The sequence below is a fragment of the Apium graveolens genome, chromosome 2 (genome assembly GCF_009905375.1).
Source record: "Apium graveolens cultivar Ventura chromosome 2, ASM990537v1, whole genome shotgun sequence".
In the NCBI taxonomy this organism is placed as follows: Eukaryota; Viridiplantae; Streptophyta; class Magnoliopsida; order Apiales; family Apiaceae; genus Apium; species Apium graveolens.
In genome coordinates this window covers 307,625,988-307,648,790 of record NC_133648.1, presented here as the reverse complement: position 1 = coordinate 307,648,790, position 22,803 = coordinate 307,625,988, and the positions used below count along the sequence as shown (strand labels likewise).

At 34.6% G+C, this 22,803-nt stretch overlaps 2 protein-coding genes across 3 annotated transcripts; one reads left to right on the top strand and one right to left on the bottom strand.

Moving 5' to 3' along the window:
- Positions 1–1,528: 1,528 nt before the first annotated feature.
- LOC141708680 (ATP-dependent 6-phosphofructokinase 4, chloroplastic) lies at positions 1,529–11,123 on the top strand. 2 transcript variants are annotated; one of them, XM_074512421.1, is made up of 14 exons: positions 1,529–2,022; positions 5,384–5,430; positions 5,593–5,632; positions 5,725–5,787; positions 5,852–5,989; positions 6,250–6,408; positions 6,496–6,549; positions 7,784–7,852; positions 8,444–8,573; positions 8,672–8,712; positions 8,893–9,117; positions 9,421–9,469; positions 9,823–9,977; positions 10,648–11,123. In XM_074512421.1, exons 1-14 carry the CDS (start codon positions 1,756–1,758, stop codon positions 10,810–10,812), a joined length of 1,602 nt encoding a protein of 533 aa, XP_074368522.1. In that variant the 5' UTR covers positions 1,529–1,755; the 3' UTR covers positions 10,813–11,123. The 2 variants fall into 2 exon arrangements, with proteins under 2 accessions (XP_074368522.1, XP_074368523.1); XM_074512422.1 differs by lacking the exon at positions 10,648–11,123 and having other exon boundaries at positions 9,807–9,943.
- Positions 11,124–14,018: 2,895 nt separating this feature from the next.
- LOC141702971 (uncharacterized) lies at positions 14,019–14,618 on the bottom strand. Its single transcript, XM_074506602.1, has one exon. It carries the CDS (start codon positions 14,616–14,618, stop codon positions 14,019–14,021), a length of 600 nt encoding a protein of 199 aa, XP_074362703.1.
- Positions 14,619–22,803: the final 8,185 nt, after the last annotated feature.

Sequence of the window (22,803 nt, the reverse complement as noted above, 5' to 3'; positions counted from 1 at the left end):
CAAAGATGGTATTAGTACAGATGATTGGCGTTGACTTCAGTATGGAATGTTGTGAGCATCAAAGTTCGTAGTGATATCTAATTTGATATGATAACAAAATAAGTATTAATTTCAAGAGTTCGGTTTTGAGTAAAGTTTACGATTCAATCCATATTCATTGTTTCATGTTAGAATTGTTTACGATATTTCCGTAAACACTGTTTTACGAGTTTTATTCTCGTCAAGATTCAAAGTAGTGCTGAAGCGTTTTGCTCACAAATATCAAAATGGTTTTGAATACGATTAAGGAATCAATTCTGGGATTCCTCAACTAAAGTTTTATGATTCAGCAATTATGATTTCTAAATGATCTGCACTGATGCAGATGTTAGTTTTTTTATCAAAATGACCCGATATTTACTATAATGAACTTGCTGAGCATTTCTTTCGCTCATACTTGCCTGTTTTTAAATTTAACCTCCAGTGAGGATTAGCTTGCGCTGTTTAGCTGCATAATTTGATGAAGCAAAGAAGAAGCTCTTGGAAGGTGGTTGATCCAGGGTTTGCGGGCTAGTGTAAGTTCTATGGTATAAAGTTGTTTATATTATATTATATTATAGTTGTGTATTTTATTTGGGCCTAGTATACTTCATTTCGAAGTTATACTAGTGGGTTTAGTTTTGAGTTGTATTTGTTGAAAAGAGTTTTAAAAGAAAGTGAGAAAAATTATTTGTGGAATTTGGATATCTTGTTTCTAGAACTGTAACCTTAAAAGATCTTGGATTAGTTTGGGGTCATTTATGCTAAATATCTTCCGCTGGCATTTAATTATTGATTAAACAGGTTAATTTGGATTGAGGTTTTATAGTGACGACCAAATCCTCTGACCCCGGATTTGGGGGCGTTACATGGTTGGATCATAGAGTAACAAAAAAGAATACATACTCCCTCGGTCCCATTTAATTCTATACATTACTTTTGGGCACGTTTTTCAATACTTGTTTAAAGTATAACTTCATAATATTTTTTTAATTTTTATTTTCTGAATAAAAGTTTCGTGTTTAAACTTTTATTCAAAATTTTTTTTTTGAAAAAAATATCATAAAACAATACTTTATAAAAGTCTCGAAATACGTGCATGACGGAGGTAATAAGTTAAAATAAAGTACAAAATTGCCATACAAGTTAAAATAAAGTAAAAAAACTTTCCCAACTCCAATATTTAGGGAAATATTATTTTCACAATAATTATTTTCAAAGCAAAAATTGAGCGAAATACCAAACTATCCGGCGTATTCACCATAAAACATCTTCTTACGAGATTAAGACAAAGATAATTTGGTAATTTTATGCTCCATTGCTATGGAAACAAAAAAAATGCTGGGGAAATAATTTTTTTCCATTTCTTATCCTAATTTCACCTCCCAACTGAAAAAATTATTATTATTTTCAATAATATAAAATTTTATTTTTCAGTAATGTAAAAATGTACGTAATATTTTTTTAATATCATGAATTTTCTGAACTTTGCTTGCTTAGTAGACGTTAACAAAACAACAGGCTAGAGTGAACGCTTCTCTCTCTAGACGCGGCGGGAACGATTTATAATTTAAGGTCGTCCTCTTGGAAGTTCCGTCGGTCAAAAGCAACACCAAACCAGTCAACCCTTCCCAATTAAGCTGCCATTCTTTCTCTCTCTCTGAGTCTCTCTGTGTCTCTCCCCCTCTCTCCGACTCTCTCTCTCTCTCTCTCTCTCTCTCTCTCTCTATTTTCCCAATGGATCTCTCTGTCTCATACTCTCTCTCCAAACCTTCCTCTCTACTCCCTCTCTCTAGAATCACCCACACTTCCTTGTCTTCCCACACTTATTTCACTCCTTTTTCTTCTCATTCTTCAAAGTTTATAAAAAAATTGAGTTATAAACCTCTAATTGTTATAAAGAAGCAGCAAATAAAAGCAGCTCAATCTGGAATCGATAATGACGAGGATGCTTTCATTACTGATAACGTTCCTCACTTGACTGATTTCCTCCCTGATTTACAGGTACTCTTTACTTTGTATCTATATCTATTTCGATATTTAATTATTTTCTAATTTTGTTTCGTGTTAATTGAATGAATACTTGATGATCTATACCGATTGTTATATGATGGATTGTGTATCTAGTTACTATATATCATAGGATCATCTACAATACGTAACTAATTGTGTCATTTACAATTGCGTAAAAGAAATTGAGATGAATGTGAGACTGATGATATTGGGTTATAAATATGAGGTTAGGTTTTATTGAACTCGAGCTCAAGAACTTGTGAATGGGCTCAGGCCGACTTGTGCAATATACCAGCTGAACTCCAAGACCACTTTTAGGATTGATAATTATGAAGCTCACTCGATAAAAAACCCACAACTGAACTTAATGACCAAAAATTTGATTCGCCAATGCGTGAAGAAATGAGTACAAGTAATGACGATATGACTATAAGTATATACACCTATCTGTAGATATTAGACTTAAACCTTCTTAGCATAAAAATCACAAACCAATGCAATTTCAGTAAAATTTATTAAATATGATGGAAAACTAGTGAAATTATTTAAAACTTGTATATTTATTCTCTTGTGTATGTGATATACTAATACTTAATTTGTAATGTGTATATACATCCTAGCCATTGCCTCCCGCCTCCCTATCACAACCACCTCCAATCGACCACGGATGATCACCACTGAACTCTTTCTTCCTAATTAAGCTCCAACATCCCAATAAATGAGCAGTTACATCTACTAATCTATATCTATACTATATTATAATAACCGGAATGGGGTATAATTTGGTATGCCTTTTTTTTGGTTGGTATGCCTTTTTTTGGTTAGTTTGGTTATCCTCATTTATGACCGTCAGATTTTTTATATTAAGTAATCAGAACCTTTAGATTCAAATATTAAAAGAGTATACACTACTCAAGCTCCCAGGTTCGAACCCCGCCAACAACAAATATTTATATTATTATTATTTATACACTACTAAAATTTCCAGGTTCGAACCTCACCAACATCAAATATTTATATTATTATTTATATACTACCCAAGATTCAGGTTTGAATTATGCCAAAAACAAACATTTGCATTATTATTTATAAATATCCTCATAACGCAATGATCCAAAAAGAAATTTATTATAAATATAAAAGAAATTTAGTATACATTTAAATAATATAAAAATATAATGAAGACCCGTGCATCGCACGGGTTGTAAAGCTAGTTTCTCTTAAATGGTGATTTGTATAGTTTAATTTGGTGATTTTGACGGAACAAATCACGAATTTAATCATAAAAATCCCTGATTTTAATTAAAAAAAGAAATCACCCTCGTAATTTAGTGATTTTTTTTAGTTGTAAGTGGTGATTGTGTGTGGGTAAGAAGTAAATTAGCTATGAGTCATAGTAGTAAGTGCTGATGTTGAATTAGTAATCGGGGGTGGACTTAGTTGAATAAAATGAGTAGAGTAGAGGTGAAGTTTTTGAATAAGATTAATAAAGCAGCAGTGAAGTTCGAGAAGAAGTAAAAGACGGCGGTGATGCCGTGAGAGACAAAGATGGCAATTGGAATGGATGAGATGCGGGGGAGATGGAAGAGATACACGAAGATGAAGATGTGATACTGTTGGAGATGGGACATGTATGACGGTAGTGGCGGTGGTGGTAGGGGAGTAGGACGATCTGGAATAGTTATCGATGGGGGGGAGAGGGTGTGCGTGTGGAAATGCGAGGGATAAATGTATAGATTTTTTGTATTTATATGAATAAACTGAGCGGTCTAGATTAAATACCACTTTAAAAAAGGTAGGGCTAATGTTAGCTTCTTCTTTATAGGATGAAAATGGTTTTTGTTTGAGCAATAACCTAGGCACTACTAAGGAAGATGACCGAGCAATTTTAGGCTTTCTGAAAAGGTCCGATCGTTCATGAGTTGCTAAATAAGATGGATTTGCAAAGCAAACTCCCCCCTTGCCAATTATGGGAATGTTTGGAGAGCACAGGGAAGTTACAAGTATAATAAGGTTTATAATCTCATATCTAGTTGAGCAAGTGACCACTTTTCAGTTCCAACTTCCAAGAGCAGAGTTTTAAACAAATTATTTTCTTTGCGGGTGAAAAATCTAGAGTTAGTGGTTCTTCTGTGGTTTGACTTGCGCTTTCGTTTTGTACACAGCTAAGAGTCTAAGAGTGATTGATGTAATACCAGCAGCCCTTTCTCCAACAAAGGTTATTCAGACTTTTTTCTGATAAGGCTCGCTCGCTTCCTTAAGTAAGGCATGCCTTTACTAAACTTGCTATTGCAAAAGGCCTAACTAAACTACCAGCAGATGAAATAGCACTATCATCTTTCCGAGAAAGATCTGCCGACCTACGCCCGGAGTCCCGGTGACTACTGGGTTCTGTGCGGTTCTACAAACACCTATGCTTTTTATTGTTTTCTTTATTGCATAGCATAAGGTGAACTAGATTCTGTGACCAGAACATTGATGTTAGGTTTTATCTTCACCGTTCTCCTACTTCTCTCCTCAATATCTTATAGTTCATCCCTTCTCGTGTTTTCTTAATGATATTAGAATGAAAATCCGTGGTAAAAGTAATAAAAAAAAGGGTAAGTTATTTTGGATTACTGACAAAAAAAAATCCACTAGCCTAAGTGACTCAACTGTAGACTTGCAAAGAACCACTAATCCTGAGATTGCTTTAATGTAGAAGAGAGGAATTATTTGGATCACAATCCATAACAAGGAAATAATCTTAATTTCTATGACAAAGTCTCAGATGAATATGAGGTTCCACTTCTTTATATAGAGTTAAAACTGAAAAACTTAGCCAATAAGTAAAATCATTAAATCCTATACAGAAAGCGCAGGAGACTTTTTTATCATCTTGGTGTCGTGTAAAAAAAATGGAATTCTAATCTTTCCTTAAAAATATGATAGTGCTGTATGTACTTTTTAGCAAAATAGGAACCACCAAGAAAGATAAGAATCTAAATCTGAAAACAAGTTGTTATCATGACTGGAAGACCAGGAATTTCAACCTGGCGCCTATATTTATAATGCAATAATTTTTTATTCAACCAAATCAGAATTACTTTACATTGTATTCTGTTATTTGATTCTAACCAATCAGAATTTAAGCAGAAAAAATAGTTAATTAAATTTAGTAAGGTCGTTTTCACCACAAATTTTAAAATCTTAGTAATTGATCGCTTGAGTAATTTGTTTATTCTTTGGTAGATGGAATTTTTTTGTTGCTATAGATTATTGGATATTAGTTACACGTAGCCTCAAATTTAGTAAAGCAGACAGTGCTTATTTGGAAGATTGTAACTCATTTTCTTTTCTACTTTTTCAACAGTCTTATCCAAACCCACTGAAGAAGAGCCCGGCTTATGCAATAGTCAAGTAAGTGAACCATGTGTTTCTGTAGACATTATTAAATTTTGGGCCCAAACCCCAAGAAGCATAAGTTTATCAAGTTGTTAAAAATTATGTTATTTCCATGTTTTCATACTAAAACCTATCCAAGATTTTCTCAACTCGGTCGGTCACTTGACTCTGTTTCAGGGAAACATTTGTCAGCCCTCAAGATGTGGTAGCACAGAAAGTATGAGAATTTCCTTTTCTTGTTGTGTTGCATTATTTTTTTTGACAATTTGTGGTCATGTCATAGTAAATTCATTGCATCTCTTTTTTCAGATTGTTCTCCAAAAAGACAGTCCTAGAGGGGTGCACTTTCCTCGTGCTGGGCCGCGAGAAAAGGTTTGTGTTCCACAAGTAGTCACGTTCTCTAAATAATGTTTTTCTAAGCAGCTTGTAACTTTAGGTTTATTTCAAGTCGGAGGAAGTACGAGCTTGTATAGTGACATGTGGCGGTTTATGCCCGGGGATCAATACAGTGATTAGGGAGATAGTTTGCGGCTTGAATTTTATGTATGGGGTTGATGATATACTTGGAATAGAGGTAAGTTCTGTAGATGAGGGTTTTCTATGCAAGAGAAATGTTGCCTAATATTTTTTTTTCTTTTTCGTTTTTTTTTTTGACAATTGCCGAATTTCTTTCAAAAAAAATGAACTGCACAATCACAGAGTTTTAGTCCATTTTTCAATATATAAAATTGAACATCTACTCTTTGTAATAGCCAAAATTTAGCCTATATTATATTGTGACAATTGTTCCATCATGTTATAGATCACACAAATAATGACTCTTGAATTTCTCAGGGGGGATACAGGGGCTTCTACTCAAAAAATACTAAGAAATTGACACCTAAAATTGTCGATGATATACATAAGCGTGGTGGCACGATACTTCAAACTTCACGAGGGGGGTCTGATACAAATAAAATAGTTGACAACATTCAGGACCGGGGCATAAATCAGGTTGACCCAAATATCCCTCCTTTATATGCATGATAAGATTTAGTAGTTGAGTAGTTAATAATAATTGAGATATTGTTTGGGTCCAAGGTTTACATAATTGGAGGCGATGGTACACAAAGAGGAGCGAATGCTATCTACAAGGTGAGATGATTAAATAACTGTAAACTCTTTGCAATAATTCATAACCAGCCAGCTGGGCCAATGTGGACATATCCAGGCATAAATATTTATCTGGTTATCAGTTGGGTACTAATATATCAAGTGTTTCATCAGTTCTGATCCGATGTAAAATAGTATTATAAGGGCCATTGAACTCAGTAATGGTATCGTATCACTTTGTTGAAGTCAAAAGGAAAATGAGTCAAATAATTTAAAATTAGAGAAATGTGTTAATGATGCAGCATGTACTATGGTGACTTGGCGATGATATGACATCTACATGGTTTTTGATGGTAGAATTTTTTTAAACATAATCTCTATATTGTGTGCATTTAATCACTGTTCAGATCATATACATACACATACTGTTATACCGAACCCTTTTTTAACGTGATGCTTCCGTTAGTACCTCCCGGGCTCATTATTTTTCCACTATAATGGTTCTTTCCTCTACAATTTAATTAATTGAGAATTCGGTCAGATTCAATCATCCTTCTGGTTTTAATCTACTGTCGAACTACTATCTTCTCTCCTGTTGGACAGAATCATGCAGTCATGACCATGGTGAAGACTCATTGTATTAGAATTGACAAAAGTTTCTGTATGTTGATATCACAGGCATATTTTTTAATTAGAACTCTAATATTATAGAAATGAAAGGTAATCATCACAAACTCAGCTATGTACATAAGTTTTGTTTTCTTTTTGTGCTAATGAGTCTTTGATGTGCTTAATTTTTGTTCGGAGAGACTAGGAGATGGTGGGTGAGTGATGAGGTGGAGAATTTTTTGACGAGGAAGGAGAAGAGAGATTCATTTGACAAAATATTATTCTCTGTATTGACAATTAAACAAATCCGTTTACTTCCTGTATCGTGCCGGCAGAAATGGCTGCTGGAGTCTCTATTCTTTCTTTTCGTTGCATATGCATGTTTGTATATATGTGTGGGCGTGTGTGTGTGTGTATTATAAGGGTGCTGAGTTTTTATTTCAGATGCCACCTATTTATCAATTATTAAAGTTTCCACATCACCTACTCTTTCTGCTAGTTCTGACGAGATAAGAACTGGAAGTTAATGGAGGAATAACTTACCTGAGTATAATGACCCTTTCAAGACCATTTTAACAACTGATGACCCACTTAATATTCTTGGTTCCAACTGATCACCAGATTGATATACAACCAAATTTATCTTATACTCATCTTTTTCTTGAAGGAAGTTGAGAAACGTGGTCTTCAAGTTGCTGTAGCTGGAATTCCAAAGACAATTGACAATGATATTGCAGTAAGTTGTTTAAGTAGTTGCACCTCAATTTGATTACATTTGCAAGATGTATAGCACATCAGTGTATACTATAATCAAGGATATGATCAGGATTCAAGGTCTTGAGTCTGACGAAAAATATTACAATTTAAATTGTTTCAGGACTTAATTATTCAGCTTTTATTATCTTTTAAATATTGTGTAAGGTTCTTACAAGCCTATTAGGAATGTTAGTATTTGCAAGGCATATATATAATCGGAGAACTTTTGACTTTTAATATAGTATATTGGTTATGAAATAGGGTTTTTATACGCGAAATTCTCTTTCAAACTCTTTACTCTGTGTCTTACATGGAGCTTGAATTTTGGACAACTGAAAGCTTTTGTCCGTGGTAGAGCATTTTTTGTGTTATCTGAAAAATTACTTGATTATAACTATAAGCTATGGAGGTTATTTTTCGTCTGCTTTTCCCAAAAAATTGTTTTTGATGTTTAATTTCGATGTTGATGCAAATTGTATGTTAACCTCGCTAAAAAACACATCCAGCAACGTTTTCAGGATATAATTATACTATCAATTGCATGTTAAGATCTATAATTCTTTTGATTTAGGTAATAGACAAGTCTTTCGGTTTCGATACTGCTGTTGAAGAAGCTCAGAGGGCCATTAATGCAGCACATGTTGAAGTTGAGAGTGTGGAAAATGGAGTTGGAATTGTGAAGCTTATGGGCCGGTACAGTGGTAAGTGTCTGTTGTAGACAGTTATGTATTATTTTGGGTTAGATCTTAACTTTTATGCTTTCTTATGTGTTTTTTCAATGTTGACTTTTTGATCACAGGGTTTATAGCTCTGTATGCAACATTGGCTAGTAGAGATGTGGTAAGATTCAAGACCGATTTAGCACATAACACATCACATATCTTTTCTTCATGGAACTGTGTCAATGCTTTCTGTAGTTTAAATTAGATTTATATTGGGTCCTTAACTTGATTAAAGCTTGTTCCTCTCTTTGACTACTATGACAATTACAAGATCTTATAATCGTTTAAATTGGCACAGGATTGTTGTTTGATACCAGAGTCTCCATTCTATCTTGAAGGTCCAGGTGGCCTTTTTGAATTTGTTGAACAAAGGCTCAAAGATAACAGCCATGTTGTGATTGTAGTGGCAGAAGGAGCAGGACAAGAATTTGTTGCTCAGACCATGCAATCAATTGACGAGAAAGATGCATCAGGAAATAGGCTGCTTCTAGATGTTGGCCAATGGCTAACTCAGAAGTTCAAGGTATGCGGTTATTTTATTAAGACATCATTTTTGAGGATAGTTGAATAAATAAAATAGCTGAAAAATGCTATTAGTACCTGTAAATACGTATCGTATCTGAAAACAAACAGAAGAGGGAAAAAATTATGTTTGATTTGGAAAGGCTATGTTGGCCTTTTATCTTGGGTTAAAAATTGTATTTATCTTCTACCTATCCCTTGCACATGTTTTCTTCTCAGGATACTATTATGTTAATCTTTGTTTTTTTAATAAATTCCTGTTTAAGATTTTAATGCATTTACATGTATGCGTTCTGTGTCACAGGATCACTTTACAAAGGTTCGGAAGATGACAATAAATCTAAAATACATAGGTAAATCTGTGAATTTGTCACTTAATTTTTCTGTCATGTTTCTTTTCTTTTAGGCTGTAGTGATTTTTAGAAATATATGCTGTCAGAAATGAAAGTTGTATGTGAAGAGCATTGTCATTATATCTAAGGAATCTGGCTAATTATCTAGGATATATTCTGAATATTGTAAGCATCGCTAACTTGGGTAAGACCTTGGGGTTTCAATTCATTATTGAAAATGGTTATCTCCAATTTCCCTTCCTTTCTCTTGTTTTAAGTTCTGTGATGTGTTTCCAGTTATATGCATTTAGTTTTATTTGCAAACAGTTAATTAGTCTAATTTTAATCATAACTATAGGCTGATCATATTGCAGATCCAACCTACATGATCCGAGCGATCCCCAGTAATGCATCTGACAATATCTACTGCACTCTTCTGGCTCAAAGTGCTGTTCACGGGGCCATGGCTGGATACACTGGCTTTACAGTTGGACCCGTCAATAGCAGACACGCATATATTCCGATATCTGTAAGTTCTTTATTGGCAATCCACTTGCAAGATTGCTGTTTATAATAATAAGTTCCCAGTTTATATTCATATTAGATCTTAGATAGTCTTTAATGCTATCTTTCACCTCGTTTCGGTGAAGCACTGCTGATTAACCTCGACCCATTAATCCCTTGGTTATAGAACCACATCAATCTACCACTGTAACAGAACCACTCTCTTTATTCTTGATGTCATGTTTTTTTTAATTAAATTTAGGGCTCCAAATCAGCAATAAACTCTTAAGCATTATATGACCAGATTATATTGTAGAAAGGTCTAGAAGGCCTTTATACCACACAGATCACACTGTCCTGAATGCACAATTTGCTAGTCATCACATTCTAGGTTAAAATCTGTAGTGTCTCGGCTCTCTGGACTTGCAAGTATTAAGACTTGTACCAGGAAAATCTGGAGGTTGTATCTTTTCCAATTCCCGAGTCTAGTCTAGATATAAATCCTGTATTCCATTTCTTACTTTTCCTAGTCCATAACGTTAATTAAGAAGTGAGTTTAGCCGTCCCACGTCAATGCTGACGGCCACAAAGTTTGACTAGATTTAAGAATTCTTGCTTGTTAGTCTGAGTTGTAAAATCCGGTCTTGCCTTTTCCTCTGTAACAAATATAATATTTGGTGGCACTGTTATTGTAGCGTGTGACTGAAACTCAAAACGTTGTGAAGTTGACGGATAGATCATGGGCTAGGCTTCTTGCATCCACCAATCAGCCCAGTTTTGTGCAACACAATATCGAACGAGAAAAGGTCGATAAAGATACTATTGATGCGATCAACGATATGAGAATTACCTCTATCTAGAAGATTTCCAGTATACAATGACCGAAAATTTCATTTATTCATGTTTACTGCAGATTGCAGTGCTTATTGGTTACAATGATAACAGTCTATGAATTGGATAGTGACTTATTACAGATTCATGTACATGTATCTGGTGTCTTTAGTATTCTCAGGGGATGAAGGTCGATTATTGCAGAACATTAAATTAGCAGTTACCTTGTAACAAGTAACTTTCTTACAAGGTCTAGTGCACCGATGGAATAAATTAGCCGGGTCACTTGGATAGAATAGTAGGATATGATAATTTATTATTTTTAAAGGATTGAGCAACATGAATGAGCAAATAAAATGAAACTTTAGATAAACAGATGACTCTCGAGAAGATTTATTTACGTACTTTTCAGCTAAATGGAATATATGTTGTATCTATATATTCATACTGTCGGACATCATTCTATTACAAGTCGTGTGTTCATTTCGAGCATATAAAAATTGAAAAGGACTAATTAGCAAAAATAAATAAAAAATTTATGCCAACTGTTTTTTTGCTAAGTTATTATGACAGAACTTCATTGGCCCTTTTGATAACAAAAATTTCCAGAACATTAGATCATATTATCAGAAGATTGCCATTTATGTTGATGATTTTGGTGTTTAAAAAATAGTGACCAAATAAAGTTACAGAAATGTTTACGGGGCCTTTCTGCTACACAGCTTACACCAGCCTGAATGCGCAATTAACCGGTCTTCACATTACAGGTTAACATCTGGAGATTTTACGGAATTTTAAGTATTAAGATACAAGACTTCTAATTTCCTCGTATCTAGTTTATTAGATATAAATCCCTTTATTCAGTTTTGTTCTTTTCCTAGAGGTGATTTAGGAAGTGTGATTGATCTTCTTATACTGATTTTTGCTTAAGAAGTGAGTTCAAACTTTTTATTATAGTGAATAAAGGGATTCTTGCTTCCTTGTCAAACTGACTTGTACAACATTTTAGCGTAGTAGAGTGCAACTGAAACTCAAAACATTTTGAAGTTACGTTTGGTCTGATAGAATTATTTTGATCAAGTGATCTTTCCTTGTGCTTGTAGGATGGGATGTAGTGTACTGATAGAATTAAACGCATATACATTGGTCATCAGCGCTTAATAGAACTAAAAGAAAATATTTCAAACTTTTTATTTACCGTTAACAGTTGGGATTGATGATGTTATCCTATAGATAAATATCAAAATATCACGTTTTTAAGGAGTTTTGGCCCAATCTACCCACCTAGTACGATAAATTGGGTAACGTATTTTTTTTAAATAGGTGATAAGCATATTCGTCTTGATATATATCATATATGTTCTATTAATGTATGTTAGAAGTTAATGCGCAACTCCAAAATATGTATAATGCCTAATGCGCCTACGGAACAGCGCAACACACATATATTGCAGATGAATTAGCATATTTAGCGGATATTTTAAATCAAATTTTAAAATATGGTAGACAGGTTCATGAAAATTGTAAACGTGGCATTTTGGTGACAAACCCATCTTATCTTACAAGTAGCTATGCCTATACTGCTGTTGAGTCAATATCTTAAAACTAGTTTGTTGATATTAGTTGCTGTATTCATACAATTTGTAAAATTTCCCCACACAACTTGCCAACTAGTGTACTAATTTCAATTTTCAAGCATTTAAATTTTTCATGTACACTTATTGTATACATGATGTTGTCGTCTGCCACCACATAACTGAACGATGAAGACTTTCGCTAATTGGCTGTATTTGTTTTGAAGATGTTTAATTTTCTCCCCCTTTTAATTGTTCTTTTGCGACGACTTATTTTTAATTATTAAAAACTGGGGCTTCATATGTACCCTATTGCATAAACTCTTATATATTTCAAGACCCGAAAGTGATTTATATTCTCTTTACATCACGTTGTCAAGCGTCAACCAGAACTATAGTTTTTTATTTGACAATGTCACAAGAACCATGGAACCTGACTAACGAATCATTTTCATATTAATCAAGAGATAAATAAATTCATTCATTTCAGATTACTTGCTTTATCGCTTTCATTATTGTTCAATGCTCTTCTGCGTTACGTGCACGGGGCTGTACATTTTGTAATAATATTACTATTAAATTATGAGTAGTGTAGTAGGTGTACAAAATTGTGTACACAAAATTTGTACAGAATGACATTATAATTGATGTGGTATGTTTTAATTGAGGTTGTTAATTTGATGCTGAGACCCATTCCAATTAAAACGTGATACATGACATTTTATACACAATTTTGTATCAAATATTGTATACCAATCATTTTTCTTAAATTATACAAACATAATAAGGCGGTAATTTGAGTCGTGTTGGTGCTCGAACTCAAAATAGTTTGATTGAGTTCCGTAAGAGCAAGTATAAGACCCGAATTTGAACTCAGAACTGAACTTGTTTAGTTAAATGAGTTGCACCATGTATGTACCGAACTCGATAGAGCTTGGCTCAAACTCAAACGGTGTAAAATAATGTAAAATTTACAAATGAATTATTTCAAAAGTTATTCTTATTATTTATAAATTAAATTTTAATTTTTTTAATAGTTGAGCTCGCAAGCCAACTCGAAACAATTTGTCGAAACTCGGCTCGTGTATTTAACAGATTGAGTTTGATCAATAATTTTAACTCATTTAATTTAAAATAGCGACTCGACTCGCTTAAAAATACTCAAACTCGTTTATTGAATAATCAGGTCTAGTCGTGCTCGAATTAGAACTCTAAACTCCGAAAGTCAATTCCTTTTACCAGTAATTGCATTTTGAACCATGAAACATTAAATCTTACTTTGTTGAATACAAGACTACAACTAACCATAATAATAAAATTCGGCAGAGCAAGTACAACTGAAATGTTCCAACACTTACAAGTACTGTAATTTCAACATAATTTACACACATTTCCTGACCTTTTATATGAAAAAGGGCCGATTACAACAGAACAATTGCGGATACAAGGCACTAACTGCATCATTGCAAGCAATTACTTCATTTTCATTTTCTTTCTGATACTAGTCCAACCTCCATTTTTTCTGTTAAGCTTAGCACCTTCTCATCTATTTCCTTTTGAAACTCGAACTTTCAACCTCTTGTGACATATTTGACCAGGGTTTAAAACTTTTCTGCCGCCTCCTTTCAATATATATTAATTCTGAACCTAAATTTTCATATCTAGACAATGTTTTTACAGTATTTGTGGGGAGCATGCACAATTTTTCCGGCTTCATTAGGGAAGTTTAAAACTGCTTTACATCCTCTTAGATTGAATGCAGCACAATCATAAGCTCTTGCTGCTTCTTTATCTGTTTCATATGTTCCTAGCCATATCCTCGACCCTTTTCGTTTCGGATCACGGATCTCCGCAGCAAATTTTCCCCACGGACGCTTTCGAACACCTCTGTAATGTTTCTTTTCAGCTTCCTGTTTCTTGCACTTCATTTCAGGCCGGTTTTGGACCATGTTTTGTTCACCAGGTGAATCTATGATGTACTCTTGTTCTTTTATTTCATAATCGACAAGTTCATCTTGTTTCGAATAACTTGTTTCGTGTTGCGGCCGTCGATTAGCATGCATGTTGATCGAGCTTATGGATCCACTTTCTAAATTTTCGGACTTGAAAACTAGTTGTTCGATGCTACAAGTACTGTTGTTAGAATATCCGGAGAAATCAAGGTGATTGTTGAGGCACTTTGTATCACTGGAAGTGATGAATTCCTCTCCCAGGAGATGTTTACTTATGAAATCTAGTATCAGAAGCTCTTTATCTGTCATATTTGTATCCATGTATGATGCTAGTAGTTTATATATGTGGATATGGGAAAGGTGGTATACTGGTATATATATAGAATGGAGATATTTTCACTGCATGGTATGGAAGAGGGATGGCTCGCCCAGGCATATATTTATACTATTATTATATATTATATTAAAGACGAAATATTAAAAATTTCAAATTTTCAGATTTTTTCCAGCCGAAGATGGATCAAATTTTGAATTTTAGGATTTTTGATATTTGTACGTGGATGGCATCAAGGGCTTATTTAAGTAGAGGCATAGGAGAACACGTTCACAAAGAAAATTTTTTGAATAATTTTTTTATTAATAATTTATCATGCAAATATGTATATAATTATCAAGTGTCAAAAAAAAATTTTAAGTCCCCTTATTTTGTTTTTATTTATGTGATCACTAGCATATATAAATCGTGCAACACAGTTGTTTTTATCTATGGTATGTTATTGGTAAAATTCGAACTAACACCCCTTGTAATAACAATTTTTAAGATAACATCTAACTATTATCATCAATTTGATATGGATTATTTAACGGGTGTGAATTTCGTGATCAAAATATCAAGATCCAAAATTTTAATGTTTCGTCTTAAATATAATAATATATAAATGTCTAAGCGGAGATAGAGTGGTCGGATAACCAAATTCTTAGTCCTTATTTACTAAAAATCTATAAATAAACATTAAAGTAGAAAAAATTAAATATTAGAAACCACCTCTTATACAAAATGTGACATTACTTGTTTGTATATGGGGTGTCTCTTCTGAATCCCATAGGTAGGTTCCCAGGGCGGCTGTGACCTGTGAGAAACGAAGCTACGTGATACAGTCGTATTATATAATTGTCTGCATGGCTCACCCTACTGATGAGGGACGAGTTACAATAACTTACAAGGTGATGCGAGTACATAATACGAAGGTGATGATCGAAATTTTACATTTAGCGGCGGCGCTCCTCATCAGTCTTTGCTTCCGCTTTAGTTTCCGGTGGTTGAGCATTTATTTCCTTGTGTTCACCTGATTTAGTAAAAATGATTTAATTATGTTTACAGTTAGGCTGCAAACAACCTACTATATCATTTCTATAATCACCATCGTAATAATTAGTTTTATACGTATCAGACAAGTGGTCGTACAATCAAGAAAAGAAAGATTGAAACATGAGAATCCAAGTCCATTCCACGTGTGTTGATTTTTTATCAACGGGTAAGACAAAAAATAACACATGCATCTTAAATGTTATCCCCTGTTTTGTTTTCTTATGTCAAATTGAAAGCCATGATTTTAAATTTAAGTTTAAGTGCGACGTAGACTAACCATGTTCTAAAAAGCAAAAATCGATATTGTTGGTAAAACATATTAATCGGATGATTGGTAATTAATCAGATAGATTAATTGAGATATTAATCGGATGTATTTAATAAATACAAAAATAATTAAACTAAATATATTAATTTAAATCAAATCGACACAACATATTGAAACGATTAATCGGATGATTAATTGATAGTAAAACTTATATAAAAAAATCAGGCTGAAATTCAAATATTGGACATTTTCAATATACAACATAAATGTGGACAAGATTCACAATGCTCGTTTGTTAATACTAAGTGTGTCTAGTTCGTAGAAGAGTTTTTTTTGTCAAGAAGTGAAGTAATATATTAAACCTCCAATTTTTTTATACAAGAATGAACTGAAAAGTTGATGAACATCTCCACAACTTCAATTAAGACTTCAATTACGATCAGCTATAGCTATAGACCTAGAGTGTTTTCTCTAACTTGTGAGGCATTTTATTCGCAAACCACTTAACAAAATGTAGCACCCCGTTGTGATGTTCAACTTGAGACATAAATTCTCTTGTACTCTTTTACCACTTTATCCAAGTAAAGTAGGATAAGGTGATGTTTGAGCATCGAATTGCCTGGACGACAACTAAACAATATGACTCCAGCACTACATTTTTCCTCTACTTTTCACCCAGCTTAGTGCCTCTCTAAGATCCATAGCCTCTGCGATTTACGGCTCCACTTGACCCTTCTTGCAGCTGGAGAAAGTTTCAATAACCATCCATGATCATCTCTAGTAAGGAATGAAAAATTGAAGTCGTTAGATACTGCAAAACATGCAGCATCAATATTGATCTTTAACCTTCCCTCATTTGGTTTGATCCATCGCTCGCTACCATCTGCTTGGGTCATGAACCCAAGGAATATATCAAATGACATATCCTGAGCGTCTCTTCATTGGTGAAAATATGCTTTGCTGATTTCATAATTTGTAGAGCCTCCTCACCACTTTGGTTCCATATATACTATTTGATTTCGGTTTCTCCAAATGGACCAATATATTGAAACTATAGTATGCAACTCCTCCTTTTTATGCACTCAATTACCATTTTAATCCATTTTCAGAAAGTCGTGCATTCATGAGAGTTGAGTATAACACCTGCGTATGCCAAACATGCCTTGGCTATCTGACAGTACGTTAGTAAGTGAACTACTGATTCTGACTCTGCATTGCACATTGGACACAACTCATTAACATTAACCTTTCTCTTTCTCAGCTTATCTTTTGTAGGTAATATATCAGACATTGCTCTCCACATGAAAGTTTTCATCTTTGCTGGCACTTTTAAGTTTTACATTCTCTTCCAAGTATTTTTTTATTAAGAAATTTGTATATCCTATATGGAAGTTACAGTAGTAATTAGGAAGGAGAAAATTTTGTCAATGTGTAGTCACTTACCATGAGAAGTATAAATTATTGAAATGAGCATTTCAAATTTTCCTAAAAGTTTAATTCCATTTATTATTGTCAACTAAATAAGTTAATAATACTTTTTAGGTATTTCAAGTTATTTAATATTTTCAGGCAATGCAGCAAACGTTGACAACATTATTATGGAGGCCAGGCAGAGGAGTTTACATCAAAGAGTTGGAGGTTAATTTGTTTCTATTCCAGTTTTATCATGAATTGGATGTAAATAGGGTAATGGAGGGGAGCCCCTGGTCTTTCAATAGAAAAGCACTCATAATGTCAAGGTTGAAGGACGGAGAGAATCCAAGGTGTGTAAATTTTAATTTTATGGATATATGAGTGCAAATACATGATCTAAAGGTGGGATTCATGACAAAAAAAATTGTAAAGGTAGTTGCAAACTACATCGGGAGTTTTGTGGAGTCTTGTTCTAGTAACTTCGTTGGTGTATGGCGAGAATACATGCGAGTGAGAGTAAAAATCGATCTTGCTAAAACATTGAAAAGAAAAATGAAGCTCAGAAAGGCAGGAGAGGAAGATTACTGGATAAATTTTAAATATGAAAATGTGCCAAGATTCTGCTTCATTTGTGGAATAGTAGGCCATTCAGAGAAGTTTTGTGAGAGGCTTTTTGATACCCCAGAACATGACATAATCAGACCTTATGGCCCCTAGATGCGAGCACCGTTTAAAAAAAAGGTAAAACAGATTGGTGCCAAATGGTTAAGAGGTTATGTAGATAAACATCAAATTCCGGTGCCGGAAAATAGTCGAGGAAATACTGCAATGGAGGCTAACAATCAAGATCCGCGATTTACTCCACAAGCGACGAAAATGGATGGCAACATCGAAAATGCAGGAAGGCGGGCTTTTCAAACAAAAGATAAAGGAGGGAGTCAAGGAGATAATTACTCACGTGATTTTGGCATGACAGATAAAGATAATTATCAAAAAGATTTTATTATTATAGAATCTAAAAAGCGTAGGACTGAGGATGGGCTGGACTCGACAAGTACCATGGACTTTAATCCAGTAGTTCAAATGATCACAGATGAGAATGAATAAGGTAGGATAGCAGAGACTAAGAAATATGGTGATTCAAAAAGTGGACCAGAGGCGAGTATTCAAGGGGATGCTCGCCTATTATAATGAGCATTCTTAGCTTGAACTGCCATGGGCTTGGGACCCGGTGGGCGTTTCAATTCCTTAAGGAGACATTACTCCAAAAGCGCCCAGATTTTGTGTTTTTGTGTGAAATTTTATGTAAACAAAACATTGTCGAATCGTTTGTGAGTTCAGTTAGTTTTGAAGGGATGATGGTAGTGGAAACCACTGGACATAGTGGTGGTCTGGCTTTCGTATGGCGTTATAAAAAAGAGGTGGAGCTTAAATCATTTAGTAAAAACCATGTGGATACAGTAGTAAAAACTAGAAAAGGCAAGCATTATCGTCTATCGGGAGTGTACGGGGAGCCAAAATGAAACCGTCGTAAAGAAACCTGGGACATGATTCGAAAATTGGCGCAGTATAACACTCTACCATGGTGCTTAATAGGTGATATGCACAATGTAGTTAACTAGAATGATAAAAGAGGAGGGCGTTTATACCCTCGATGACTTATACAGGGTTTTTGCAATGTCCTTGAAGATTGTGAGCTCGTAGACATGAATTTAACGGGATATCAGTACACTTGGGAAAGTGCGTATGGAACTGATCATTGTGTGGAAGTAAGGCTAGATAGAGCCCTTGTTACATCAAGTTTTTTAACTATGTTTCGAGATGCTCAGCTGCTAAATCTAGAGATCACTACTTCTGATCATTATCCAATTTTCCTTGACACACACCAGAAGAGCAGAACTAATCATACAAAGAAATTTTGATTCGAAAACGCATGGTTACGAGAACCAATGTGTAAAGAGATGGTGGAGGAGGTCTGGAGTGAATATAACTCAAGTTCTTTTCATGTTAAATTGAATCATTGTGTTGAATTATTGTCAATATGGGGGCAAAAAATAATAGGTAGTTTCAAGGCCCGTATTTCAGAGTGTAAAATGATAATGAAGATGCTAAAAAAAGACATGATATTGAGTCATGTAAGAGGATAACAGAAGAGAAGAAAAAGCTTGCAGAGATTTACACTCAGCAGGAGGTGTTCTGGCATTAAAGATCAAAACAAATGTGACTCAAAGAAGGGGATCAAAACTCTAAATACTTTCAAGCTGCAATGAGGAATAGACGAAAGACTAATCAGATTATAGCTCTTTACAACAGTGATAACGTTCATGTAGGATGGAATGATGGTCTTGAAGAAGTGATGGTTCAGTATTTTTCAGAATTGTTCAATGAAAATAGTACGGATTGGGAAGCTATCACAGATTGTATACAGAGTAAAATTACCTCAGATCAGAATGATATGCTGTTGGCCCCAATTGAGATAAAGGAAGTGAGGAAAGCTCTATTTTATATGTACCCGGACAAATCACCTGGCCCTGATGGAATGAGTCCGGATTTCTACCAGAAATTTTGGAGTATTACGGGAGATGACATTGTTTGTATGGTGAAAGAGTTCTTTGATTCTGGGAAGATTGATACAGATTTGGCATCTATGAACATTGCTTTCGTTCCAAAGAAGAAAAACCCTTCTTATATGACTGATCTCTGTCCAATTTCTTTGTGTAAAGTATTCTATAAAATCATATCTAAAGTTCTTGCTAATCGTCTTAAGCAGGTACTAGATTTGATTATTTCGGACACACAGAGTGCCTTCATTCCAGATCGTTTGATCACAGACAACATCATGGTGGCTTACGAGGTAATGCACTATCTTAAAAGGAAAACAAAAGGAAATGAAGGCTAGATGGCTATGAAGTTAGATATGAGTTAGGCCTACGACAAAGTCGAATGGAAATTTCTGGAAGCAGTCCTTCGAAAGCTGGGATTTCACGAGAAGGTGATCTCGCTATTCATGGCATGTGTTAACATAGTCAGCTATCAAATCGTTCATGCAGGTAGAACTTTTGAAAAAATAACTCATAGCAGAGGCATTCGTCAAGGTGATCCTTTGTCTTCATATTTATTTCTAATATATATGGAAGGCTTCACAACGATTATTAATGACTACATGAGGAGAGGTTTGATACAAGGAGTCAAAGTTGCGAGAACTGCACCATCAATTTCTCATATCTGAGGATCAGACCATGTATTTGGGTCTTTCTAGCAGTGTGGGTCAGAAGAAATCAGCCATGTTTGGTTTCCTTAAGAACAAGTTACAAGCTCATATTAAAGGGTGGGATAAGAAATGGTTATCAAAGGGTGGGAAAGAAATTATGTTGAAAACAGTTGCCGAGGCGCTCCCAAACTACTCGATGAGCGTGTTCCTTCTTCCAGTAGAAGTGTGCAAGGAGCTCGAACAACTGATGTGTAAGTATTGGTGGCAAACAACAGCTAACAAAGATAAATCTATTCATGGATGAGTTGGCAAAAAATGTGATATGCAAAGTCAACAAGGGGTTTAGGCTTTCGTAACTTAAGAGAGTTTAACTTAGCTCTCATTGGAAAACAGGGATGGAGATTATTGGTTTATCTAGAAAAACTCGTTAGCAAGGTTTACAAGGCTAGATACTTCCCTAGTAAGTCGTTTCTAAATGCAAATATTGGAGGTAGCCCTATTTACATTTGGAGAAGCATGATGGCAACTCAATCATTGTTGAAGCAGGGTTTATATTGTCGAGTAGGCGATGGTAAACAAATAAGCATAATAGGAGATATATAGCTTCCCTCTTCGGATGATCCTTATCTCCATTCTAACAGTGAGGCTATTCATGGTCAAAATGTAATTTCCTTAATACAAACTGATGCGCAGTAGTGGGATGTAGACATTCTAATAGATGTTATGGAGGACAGAGATCGCCAGTTGATACTGTTAATCCCTTTGGATACACAAACGAGGGATACTTGGTATTGGAGAAAAGAAAAACTAGGTTGCTATTCAGTGAAGATTGCCTATCATTTGATTCAAGAGGGGAAAGAAGGTAACTCAATGAGTAATAACTTTGGTTTCTAGAGACAACTTTTGGAACCTAAAAATACCAACGAAGGTGAAACATTTTCTTTGGAGAGCTTCAGTGCGATGTCTACCAACCAGAGATACCCTTATTATGAAAAAAGTGAATGTCAATCCCTTATGTCCATCTTGTAATACAGAAACAAAGACAGTTTTGCATACTCTTGTGACATGCAGTTTTGCAGAGGCATGTCTAGCTCACATAGTCTCAACACAGGTCAGTGGGACTTATAACTCTTTTACAGAATGGCTTAAGCTAGTGTTTAAACAACATAACATAAAAACGATCATGTTAATAGTTATGGTGTGCTGGATGGTATGGAAGAGTCGCAACGATCTTGTATGGAATCAACATAGCATTGCGGTAATAGAAGTGGTTCATTTAGCAAAAACTAGTCTCAATCAGTGGCAGAGTGTTCAGGACAACACCTTCGATCACTTCATGGGTCTTATGAGTCTTGATGATGGACATGAACACTGGAACCCTCCAAGTTGTAATAAAATTAAGATAAATGTTGATGCATCCATTTTTGAATCAACCAACCGCTATAGTTGGGCCATGGTGATTAGAAATCAATCCGGAAAGTTACTAAAAGCAAGATCAAGCTGTAAAGAAGGAACCATTGCACCAGATTTAGCAGAAGCAATTAGTATAAAAGAGGCATTGAGTTGGGTGCAGATCAACAAAATGCAGAACGTGGATACATAGTCCGATTGTTTGTAGGTTGTCCAGGCTATCCGTTGTTCTTTTTCAAGCATGTCTTATCTCGGAAGAGTCGTAGAGGATTGTTGTAAAAGACATGCCTGTACTTTAACAAGACTAAGACATTTTGTCAACCCTAAGTAAGTTGTATTGTTATCTTAATTTGTATTTTGTACTTGTAACATTTAAAGTCTGTAAAAATGTCAAAGAAGAAGACTAGAGACTTTTTCCATAAACAGTGTTAAGCCTAGGAATTCTATCTGGAAGAAGATTAAGAAGATCATGCCTCAGAAGAATTATGAAGAAGCTTGGAGTTGAATAAATCTTTTTTACGAAAAATACTCTAAGTCAAGATCTCTACAAGTCACAGATTTAATGTTATAGAGAATTCATTCGAAAACTCTAGAATGGCTTATCGAGAAGTCAGGAAAGCTACTAGAGAACTCAGAGATATCGACAAGCCAAATTGAAGAACTGAAGATTGGAGATATCGACAAGTCATTTCTTCACTAGAGAACTCAGAGTTATCGATAAGTCTACATTCATTAGAGAACTCTGAGTTATCGATAAGTCAAGTTCCACTAGAGAACTCAGAGATATCGATAAGTCAAAATTCACTAGAGAACTCAGAGATAT